Below are 12,065 nucleotides of genomic sequence, written 5' to 3'. Positions count from 1 at the left end.
AGATAACTAATAAAAAGATAAATAAAAGATAAATAATACAAAGACAAATAATAAAATGATAAATAAAAAGATGAATAATAAAAACATAAAAAGATAATAAAAAGATAAATAATAAAAAATAAAATGTAACAAAAAGAAATAAAAAGTTAATTTTTCTTAACTTTCTGTTTTTCTTTTTATCTCATTTTTCCACCATTTTTGTTCCCATTTACTAAAATAATGGACATGATTATTTTTTTAATGGAAATTTTTTCCCAATTCACTGTAACAATCAAATATCAGATCATCCCATGAATTCTGATCAAATTAAGACATTTAAACAGTAAAACCAAAGTAAGACAGAAATAAAAAAAAATTAATAAATCCAACAAACTGTAAAATTAGTAATATTTTTTTCTTTTTTAAACTTTTTACAAAATAAAAACAAAATAAGGAGTGGTGAGGTTCATCCTCTCTGTAGAGCCAAATTTCGGCGGGTGTTGAAAAATCTTTGTTTTTACAAAGCCAAGAGAGACCTCACAACTTGGCTATTTTGAGCACTCAATGGCTGGAGTTTAATGTACAGAGGTCAATAGACAGACAGTTGGGAGTATGTTGGATTGTGAAAGTTTGTGTCCAGTCGTCCAACTTCTTCCATGTTAACAAGAAGATCGTCTTGGTCAGCATCATAACGAGCAACTCCTAAAACACTTCTGTAAAAAAAAAAAAAATTAAAATGTGAACACCAAATATAATTTTTTCTAATAAATTTCCAATAGTTTATTTCGAAATAAAATTTTCAGTCTATAATGAACAAAAAAAGGAATGCATACGACACATCGTTCAACACTCTATAATATGCATGATAATATTGTGTCCAAGATGGGTATATTTGCTGATGATACAACGCTCTATAATATTCACGAGGGAAGAACGGATGTACATAAATCTAAGACAATAGCAGAATCGTTATATATATATATATATATATATATATATATATATATATATATATATATACGTTATATGAGCGTCCACAGTAGAGCAGCACCAGTTGGCATCCCTCAATCTCAGTTTAAGTGTGACCTTTGCAACAGACTGTAAGAGCAGGGTGGTCTGAAGAGCCAACTTCGTTTGCACAGAAAATAGGAATTGATGCATCTGGATCACATCTCCACATGTATATATGTGTGTGTGTATAGGTGTATATATGTGTACATAATTTATATAAAAAAAAATATTTCAAAAATACATGAAAATGATTGAGTAATCAACGATAAAGCAAGGGAAAGATGGTCTTCTTCTGTCAAGAAGTGACAATCACCATATATACATATATACATACATATAAATATATACATATATATACATATATATATATATGTATATAGCGTGTCAGGAGGCGATGAAAAAAATCCAATAAAGTGCTCGATCGTGGATGTGAGAGCTGAAGATACAATATTTATTACAACACTATATATACATATTTCAAGGCCATACCAGTGGTTTCATTCACAGTGGTTGATTCAGTGCAATGAAACCACTGGTACGGCCTTGAAATATATATAGTGTTGTAATAAATATTGTATTATATGTATATATATATATATATTACTATCAGTTTTTCTATATACTTACATAATTTATAAGCAATGTTTCTACCAAACTTTTCTTTTTCTTCTCTCTCTCTCTGCCTGTCTCTCCCTTCCTCTCTCTCTCTCTCTCTATCTGTCTCTCCCTTCCTCTCTCTCTCTCCCTATATATATATATATATTAGTCCTCGCGCGAAAGAGCAGGACACAAAATGTTTTAAATAATAGAATAATAATAACAAAGGCTTTCGCTAGCAAGGACTACTATTGAGCGTAACCAGTTATAAAGTCCTTTTGAAATTTTCATCTCTATTTTTCTCATTATCTACTGAATATTTTTAATGAAACCTATATGAAATATGTTCCTTATTAAATTGTAAAGATTTTCTATTCTGAAAGAAGTTTAAAAAAATTTAATCTAAAAAAGTTATTTTAAAGTTTTTGTTAAAAAAATTCAGATTTTCTCATTATTCAAACATGCATGACAAAGAGGGAGTTGCAGAAAAGAGTTGTGGTGTGAGAAGAAATACAAACTGAAACAGAGAGCATATTCAGACCTCTAATAATACAAAGAGGGGGTTGCAAAAATGAGTTGTGGTGTGAGGAGAAACACAAACTAAAATAGAGAGTAGGAGAGTTTTTATAAATACATACAAAACCACATTCATTTTTTTTTTTTAATCCAAATTAATAAATTAAATTAAATATAATCTTAAAAAGATACGATACAAGTTAGAAACGCATTTCATCCAAGGCATGAAAATTGTTAAACAAAATGTTTTTACTATAGGCTTTAAAAATAAAGGTACAAGATTCAATTTGAAATTTATTTATCTTAAAAGTGCACTTTTATACATTTTACAAAGTAAGGTATTAAATTTTTATACCTTACTTTGTAAAATTTATAAAAGTATACTTTTAAGATAAATAAATTTCAAATCGAATCTTGTACCTTTATTTTTAAAGCCTATAGTAAAAACATTTTGTTTAACAATTTTCATGCCTTGGATGAAATGCGTTTCTAACTTATATATGTGTATGTGTGTGTGTGTGTGTGTGTGTGTGAATATATATGTGCATTTGTGTGTGGTAAGCGGTTCTGTGTTCATTGTGTTAATGTCCACTAGTTTAGTTGTTAAAAACAAGTCCTTAATCAGTTTTTGTAGATAAGTACCTCAGGGGTCGATCCTTGGACCACTATTTTTTCTGATAGTCATTAACGATCTTCCTGATAATATTATGTCCGAGATGAGTATATTTGCTGATGATACAATGCTCTATAATATGCATGAAGGAAGAACAGATGTACATAAATTTAAGACAATGGCAGAATCGTTAGAAAATGACTTCCAGACCATTATGGAATGGGACCGCAAATGGATGGTAACATTTAATGCTAGTAAAACTAAGCTACTCCCCTTTAACAATTACAAGATACCCCTCTAACCGCCTATATCCATAACAAATAGCACCCTACCTGAGAATTCTACCTTCAAACTCCTCGGCCTAACATTTGCGGGCAATATGAACCCGAAAAAATACATAGAGGACATTGCAAAGGCTGCTTCAAAGAAGGTGAGTTTACTTTATCGAGTTAGAAGACTACTCGCGCCTGAGAGTATCCTTTACCTTTCCAAGGCCACCATTCGCCCATGCATGGAGTATTGTTGCCACATCTGGGTTGGTGCATCTACCACTAGTCTCTTCATCTTGGATAAAGTCCGAAAAAGAGTTGCTAATCTAATCAGTCCCACTTTATCAACTAAGCTCCAGCCCCTGTCTCATCGCCACAATGTTGCATCACTGTGCCTGTTTTACAAATATTTTAATGGAATGTGTTCTGATGAACTTGTTTCACTTGTACCCCCTCGACGTACATATCCCCGACAAACCTGCTTAGCAATAAGATCTCACCCCCTTCACTGCTGATGTCCCTAAATGCCAGAAAGCTTTCTATTCTAATAGTTTCTTCCCTCGAACAGCTAGACTTTGGAATTCCCTTCCTGCTGCCTGCTTCCCTGGCTGTACTGATATGCAGACGTTTAAATGTATGTTGGAATTTTTTTTTGTACCAGTAGTGGTGCATCCCCCCTGTTTACATTTATTATTTTTATTCTGGTTCTTATATTCGATTTTTTGTATTTCGTATACTTTATCATTCTTAGTTTCGTACATTTTGGGTTTGTACGAAACTCCCTTTAATTAGGAGAAAAGGGAAACAGTTGCACTTAAAGTGAAAATTAGAATCATGAAAAGATATCTCGGTTGGAATGTTTGAGATTGTGGGTGAATGTTTGAGATTGTGGGTGAATGTCTGAGATTGTGGGTGAATGTCTAGGATTGTGGGTGAATGTATGGCATCCTGTAGGATGCACCTACCCCAGCTAAAACAAAATGAAAAAAATTGAAAGAAAAAAAGAATACATAAAAGATTTTTTTGATTGATGATAAGTCCAAAATCTTTACATGCACTGAATAACTTGTCAATAAACAAAACTATAAAATAATAAAAACTACCTGGCAAATATACCCAGTGATCCAAGTGTCTGAATCAAGTGCGGAATTTTTAATTTTGATTTCAAATGATGTATTTTTAAATAAGTTTTCATCATAATACCTTTACTTTTTATATTATTTTAAAGAGCATTTTTTCATTCTATCAAATCGTTTAAATTACAATCGTTTTAAAACAATTATGTCTTCTTTTCAGAACGTTGAATACAAGATGGAAAAAAGTAAATTCACACAATTTTCTTATTTCAATTCAAGCTAGGCTGAAAAGCTGCTGAAACAGCTGGTGATATCAACAAAGTGTAGGGTCCAAGAACTACTACTGAACACATAGCACAATGGTGGTGTAAGAAATTTCATGGTGGCGATGAGAGTCTTGAAGATAATGAGTGTAGTATTTGGTCGTCGGATGTTGACAATGTCCAATTAGGAGGCTCAGTCGAAGCCAATCATTGTACAACTGTTCGAAAACCTGCTTTTGAATTCACGAATTGAATGACAACCAAAAGAAACTCCGTTATAAAGCGTCATCTTCCCTTCTTTTACGCAACTAGAATGGTGGGGTGGGGGATTTTAAGTCAGTCCCGGAAATAGCAGAAACCATTTACGAGTTAACATTACTATATTTCATGTATACTTTTATGAGTGAGGTGAAGGTATGGAGTTAGTTCCCGAAATGGCAGAAACCGTTTACGAGTTAACATTACTATATTTCATGTATACTTTTATGAGTGGTGTGGAGGATATTAAATAGGTCCTGGAAATGGCAGAAACCATTTACGAATTAACATTACTATATTTCATGTATATTTTTAAGAGTAGGGTTGGGGGATATTAAGTCCCGGAAATGGCAGAAACCGTTTAGGAATTAACATTACTATATTTCATGTATATTTTTACGAGTGGGTGGGGAATATTTAGTCAGTCCCGGAAATGGCAGAAACCATTTACGAGTTAACATTCTCGACCAGGTTGTGACTTGTGATGAAAAGTGGGTTCTTTACAACAACTCAGTGGTTAAATGCCGCCAAAGCTCCGTGACACTTCCCGAAGCCAGAGTTGCATAAGAAGGTCACGCTGACTGTTTGCTGGTCTGTGAGCAGCCTCATTCATAACAGTTTTTTTAATGTAGGCAAAACGATTACGGCAGAGACGTAGTCAACAAATGCACGAAATGTATCAGAAACTTCGACAACAACGCCCAGTATCAGCCAACAAAAAAGGCCCAATTCTCCTCCATGACAATGCCTGACCGCACGTTGCTAAACTGACCCTGCCCAAGTTAAACGAATTGGACTACGAAACTCTGCCTCATTCGCCATACTCTCCAGATCTCTCACCCACCGACTACCACTTTTTCAAGCATCTCGACAACTGTCTGTGAGAAATGCTCCGAAACCTAAGTGATATCAAAAACACCTTCATCGACCTCATCGCCACCAGAACGCAAGATTTCTACGTTACTGACATAAATACACTTGTTTTGCGTTGGCAAAAAGTGTGTTGATTCTGATGGTGTTTATTTCAATCAATAAATATTTGTTTGAGCCGAGATATGTTCGTCTGAATTACAAAGTTAAAAACCGCAAAAACTTTCTTGTCAAACTAATATTTGTTTTCCATATTGCCTGTTAGCAGTGGATTGCTCACTATTAAGAAAATAGTTGCAACAGGCAAGTTATTTATTTTTTTTTTTTAACAAGGGTGTCACCACTTATCAAGGCGCAAAGGCGATTCGAGGATAAGGGTTAATGAATGTAAAGTGATAATTTAGTAATCGTTAATAGTGCAGATGGGGTAGAATTTGTATAATTTAAGGGGACAGCTCAACAAGAACTTGTTTACATTGGACTTGAAGGCTACAATATTGAAATCGGACAGGAAGCAGACAATGAAACAGTGTTCCACTTGCAGGCAGTTCTAGGAAAAAGGCTTTCTTCATGAAATATGTGTTTAGGCACAGATAGAGAGTGGGGAAAGTTGATAATAGTTGTAGTTAGTCGAGTGTTTTTAATGAAAGTTTGGCAAGGAAGGACCATAGATTGGAGGTCAGACGAGTACTTGCCATGAAAATAACGATAGAGCAGAGACAGGCTCGCAACGTCTCTTGTGTGGGAAAGAGGTTGCAGGGACGAGAAAAGGGCATCACCTACTAGATTTCGAAGCTGGTTTTGAACTATCAAGGCAAGATATTTGATTGAAAAGCATCTTTGTTTTTAATCAGCCTTCACCCAGACCAAGGCTGTGATCATATTAAGTGGAGAAGAAAAAATACAATAGCTCCGGATTAACACATAAGAAAAAGAAGAGCAATGATAGCAGTAGCAGCAGCAATAAATAAATGACGTAAATAAAGAAAAAAGGGAAATACTAAATTAGTAGTAGACACAAAGGGAAAAGCCGGTAAGCTGATGATGTAAATAAATAAATGACATAAATAAAGAAAAAGGAAATACTAAATTAGTAGTAGATGCATATGAAGGAAACTAAGAGGATGACGTCAAAAAAGAAAGGGAAAAGCTCTTTTATAACTTACAATAATGATTTACGTTTGTGGCGCATGTACATGTAAATGCCTCCAATCAAACATACTACGAACACCAACAGTGGAATTACAATCGCAAGAATCATTTTCGTTTTAGAAACTGCTACAGGAGCTGAAAAGAAAAAGAAAACATAAAATTTGTGGGGGTATATAGAGCACAACAAGGAGCAAGGGGTAGTGTTGTATACACCTATATTGATAGATGCATAAAGTAGGAATATATCTATATATATAGAGAGAAAAGGAAAACAATATATAGAGAGAGGAACGGGGAGAGAGAGAGAGAGAAGAGGATGATATATTGACTTGACACATCATGGAGAAATCTTTAGCGGACATATTTTTTTTTTTTTATTACACGGTGGTCACCACTTATCAAGGCCCAGAAGCCACTCAGGGATAAGGGTTATTGCAAGTACAGTACGTTAGTGTGGAGATTTAATGAAGTGTTTACTTAAGAGGGCAGTTCATTAGGAATTTGTTAACGTTGGACTTGAACACATCCAAGTTGTAGTCAGGTGGGAAGCAGGCAGATGGAACAGAGTTCCACAGGCGTGCAGTTCTAAGAAAGAAGCTTTGTACATGGAATCCATGTTTTGATTTAGGCACAGATAAAGAGTGGGGGAAATTTTTCACAGTGGATTCAGCTAGACGGGTGTTTTTCGTGAAAGATTGGCGAGGGGGGACCAGAGATTGGAGTTCAGACGAGCACCTGCCATGGAAATAATGATAAAACAAGGATAGGCTCGCAATGTCTCTTCTGTGGGAGAGAGGTTGCAGGGTAGAGAAAAGGTCATCCCCCACTAAGCCACAAAGTCTATTTTGTACTCTGTCAAGGCAGGATAGGCTGTTTTTAGCAGCTCCTGCCCAGATGTGGCAGCAGTATTCGATCCTTGGACGTACTTGACTTGCATCAGTAATGAGATATCTTCTGGAGCGGTAGAAGGATCCCACCATCTTTCCAGCGACCTTGGCAACAGACTTGATGTAAGTGTTCCATTTCAGATCAGGAGTAAAGGACAAACCCAGAAGTTTGTCAAAACACGGGGATTCTCCTAGACGAGAGCCATCCATTCCAATTGATGCCAGATGGGGATCAGAGCGTTGATGCTGTAATTTGATTTGAAATAACAAGTTTTCAAAAAATAAATATGGTCCATATGGCCATCACAACTCCCCACCACTCCACTGCTCCCTTCCCTAATGTAACCAGTACTTTTAGAAACTGCTACAGGCGCTGAAAAGAAAAAAAAAACATTAAATTTGTGGGGGCATATGGAGCACAACAAGGAGCAAGGGTTAGTGTTGTATACACCTATATTGATAGATGCATAAAGTAGGAATATATCTATATAGAGAGAGAGAGAGAAAAGGAAGACGATATATATAGAGAGAGAGAGATGGAGAGGGAGAGAGAGAGAGAGAAATCTTTAGCAGACATTTGAAATAACAAGTTTTCAAAAAATAAATATAGTCCACGACGAGGAGTTAGGGTTAGGGTTATAGACACTTATATTGATAGATGCATAAAGTAGGAATATATATAGAGAGGGAGAAGGAACAGGAAGACGACATAGAGAGAGAGGGTGGGAGAGAGAGAGAGAGAAGAGGGCAATATATTGACTTGCCACATCGCTGAGGAATCTTTAGTGGACGTTTAAAATAACAAGCTTTCAAAAAATAAATATGGTTCATATGGCCATCACAACTCCCCGCCACTCCACCGTTCCCTTCCCTAATGTAACCAGAACTTTTATGAAATATTAAACGGTTCTTCTGCTCGGTTAATGTCGATGCGTTACTTACGGAAAAAACGGTTAATTACACTGCAGGAACACCTGTTAAAAAGTATCTAAGTTCTGTAATTGAATGCCCCCCCCCCACACACACACACCAAAAAAAAAAAAAAAGAAAAGCACAAAAAACATAAGATCAATTAAAAAGCATTAAAAACTAAATAACACCAAAAAAAAAAAAAAAGAAAAGCACAAAAAACATAAGATCAATTAAAAAGCATTAAAAACTAAATAACACCAAAAAAAAAAAAGAAAAGCACAAAAAACATAAGATCAATTAAAAAGCATTAAAAACTAAATAACACTAACAAAATGAACCATATCTATTTAGTCTTTTTAAAACTTTCTTGCTATTTCAAAGTCTGCTAAAGATTCCTCCGCAATATGACAAGTCACTTTACTAGGCACGTGTGCATCATATAAAACACAATAACGTAGACAATGAAATGGCACAAAATAGTCCCAGGGTCAAGTGGTTAATACCAGGCAAATGGTAAATTTGTAATAGGTTTGATTATCAGATTCGTTGTCAACGAACTCGAATACCCCTAAAAAAACAAATTAGAATGGTCGGTGTGCTGTTGTAGCGTAAAGTAATATTTACCGTTTTTTTGTAAGGCTATTAGTTTTGTTTCATTTCTTTTCAGATCCAGTAATGGCTGAAGAGAGTTGAACATAAAAAAGGCAAATACTGGTTTCCTGTGTGAAACCAAGCAACTGTACAAATGTTTTTTAAAAATTTTCTGTAACGCAGATATATAAATCTATCTATCTATGTATTTCAGTCATTCTCCTCTTTCAATTACACTTGTTTAGTCTTGAATTACTGTTAAAAAGACTTTCATCATGAAAGATCTGAACAGAAAATAGAAAGATAAATACATAGAGAATTTTCCAAAAGTCTTCGGTACATTTCAAGTCATCATAACTGATTAACTATAAATGGTAGCGGTGCCATTTTAAACCTACATGCATTAAGTATTTTTGCAAGGCTATTAATTTTTTTTTTTCATTTCTTTTCAGATCCAGTAATGGCGTTCACTCAACCAGAAAATGCGTTTTATGTGATTGAATTTGCAAAAACTGAACCATGGACACTTGTTCAACGTGCATTTCGCAAAAAAGATCTCATACTAAGCAAATTTTTTTTTTTTTTTGCGGGGATTTGTGAAAGGACTGGTCTATGTGCCTCCTATTCCAAGAGACGTGGATGAGCTGAAGGTCCGAATAACAGAAGCTGTTGCAACCACTGACAACGCAATTTTGATACACATTTGGCAAGAATTGGACTATCGGCTTGATGTGTGTCATATGACCAATGGTGCCCACATGGAACATCTTTGAACATTCCATGAAAAACTTGAGATTACAAGTTTTCTGAATATACCAGATGTGTTTTTATATCCGTAATAGTTCTTGAGATATTCAATGTCAAAATGTGTCCAAGACTTTTGGAACACCCTTTATTGTGGTTGCATATAACTGGTATCTCTTTAACGTTATGATATTTTTTTTTTTTACATAGACGTCACCACTTATCAAGGCCGATAGGCCACTCAAGGATAAGGGTTAAAGACTGTAGAGTAGTCAAAAGGACAATATAGTAATCGATAGTAATGGAAGTTCGGTAAATTTGTTAACTTAAGTGGAACGGCTCATCAGAAACTTGTTCACGTTAGACTTGAAGACCACCATATTATAGACAGCTGGAAAGCAGGAAAACGGAAGACAATTCCACAGGCGTGCAGTTCTAAGAAAGAAACTTTGATCATGGAATCTATGTTTAGGTTTAGGTACAGATAAAGAGTGGGGAAAATTATTGATAGTGTTTTCAGCTAGTCTAGTGTTTCTTGTGAAAGTTTGGCAAGGGGGGACCATAGATTGAAGCTCAGTTGAACACTTTCCATGAAAATAACGATAAAGCAGAGACAAACTCGTAACATTTCTTCTGTGAGATAGATATGTCGATGCAATGCGTCGATATATGTACATATACATGTTTTAACATTTTATGATTGTCTACTTTCTTGAACATATAACGTCTATTAATCATCTTTTTTTGTTCATGTTTGTGGATATTTTTATAACAGTCTGTATTACAACTATTGACAATGACAACTTACACAGACAGTCTTTATCAAAGGGACAGATAACATTATTGGTGAGGAAACCAGCAAAAGTCACATACCTTTTTAAAGGTTCTTTTGTGCTTCCTGCAATTAAAGATGATTTCCTCAAAAAAAAAAAAAAAAAAAAAAAGGAAACGCTAAGACTCTTCTTGGAGTTGGGCATGCTTTGGACAAGTCTACGTTTTACTGTTCATCCCTTTTGACTTCCAAACCCCCATCCATTTGCTAACACGTTAGGTACCAAAAACGGATCAGACAGACAGTCTTTATCAAAGGGACAGATAACATTATTGGTGAGGAAACCAGCAAAAGTCACATACCTTTTTAAAGGTTCTTTTGTGCTTCCTGCAATTAAAGATGATTTCCTCAAAAAAAAAAAAAAAAAAAAAAAAGGAAACGCTAAGACTCTTCTTGGAGTTGGGCATGCTTTGGACAAGTCTACGTTTTACTGTTCATCCCTTTTGACTTCCAAACCCCCATCCATTTGCTAACACGTTAGGTACCAAAAACGGATCTCTATTCACTGCCTACTTGTATAGCTATCTAAATCCTTTCTTTCTTTCGTTCTGACGTCACCAATAAACCCTCTCTATTGCAGGTCTAAAATTCTTGTTTATGTTAGTTATGACAACTAAAATTCCTTTTCATCAAATTAAAATTCCTGGTACATATTTTAACATAAACATTTTATCTTTAAATACGTAACCCGCTTTGATAACATTCTTTCTGTTCTTTTCATTTAAATTCCTGTTTTTGTTTTGATACTGCTATCCTAAACTTTTGCTTATGTTAAAATTCTAGATAACTAATACGCTTCGATAACATTTTCTTCTTTTATTCAAACATCCCTTTTTGTTATCGAAATATATCTACTACCCACAATCAGGCTACTCTGCATTTTCCAGAGAACCAATAATGTAACACTTTATTTAATCTACAAGAGCAACTTTAAATTATTAGTCAATTTAAAAAAAAAAAAAATTGTAAATCCGACTCATTCATATTTCACATGCACAATATTTGATCTAATTTTATGAAAACTAAAATTCCTTTTCATCAAGTTAACATTCCTGGTACATATTTTAACATAAACATTTCATGTTTGAATACTTAATCCGCTTTGATAACATTCTTTCTGTTCTTCAAACATTCCTTTTCATCTAAATTCCTGTTTTCGTTTTGATGATATTTTTTTTTTGTTTTGATAATATTATCCTAAACTTTTTGCTTATGTTAAAATTCCAACATATTGTAAAATAGTTAACATAAATATTTTATTATTCTAAATACCTAATCCATTTCGAAAACATTCATTATCTCATTCAAACATTCCTTTTTGTTATCGAAATATTACTACTAACCAAACACTGATAATCGCGCATGATCAGGCTACCCGGCATTTTCTGGAGATCCAATAATGTAACAACACTTTATTTAATCTACAGGAGAGCTTTAAATTATTAATCAATTAAAAAAAAATTGGTACAATGGGGAAAAAAGTGGCTGGTTACTT

The 12,065-nt window shown here is 34.4% G+C and overlaps 1 protein-coding gene across 1 annotated transcript in view; it reads right to left on the bottom strand.

Annotated features, from left to right (window-relative positions):
- Positions 1-370: 370 nt before the first annotated feature.
- Positions 371-12,065, bottom strand: part of LOC145269264 (uncharacterized) — a 116,438-nt gene continuing 104,743 nt past the window's right edge. Inside the window, exons 14-15 of the mRNA XM_080124890.1 lie at positions 6,619-6,739; positions 371-692 (exon numbers count right to left, since the gene is read on the bottom strand). Of these exons, the coding sequence (XP_079981016.1) occupies positions 569-692; positions 6,619-6,739 (245 nt within the window). The 3' untranslated portion in view covers positions 371-568. The remainder of the gene's footprint in view (positions 693-6,618; positions 6,740-12,065) is intronic.

Source organism: Euprymna scolopes, chromosome 45, assembly GCF_053919585.1.
Source record: "Euprymna scolopes isolate OS-2025 chromosome 45, ASM5391958v1, whole genome shotgun sequence".
Classification (NCBI taxonomy): Eukaryota; Metazoa; Mollusca; class Cephalopoda; order Sepiida; family Sepiolidae; genus Euprymna; species Euprymna scolopes.
This window is presented reverse-complemented; position numbering and strand designations above follow the sequence as displayed.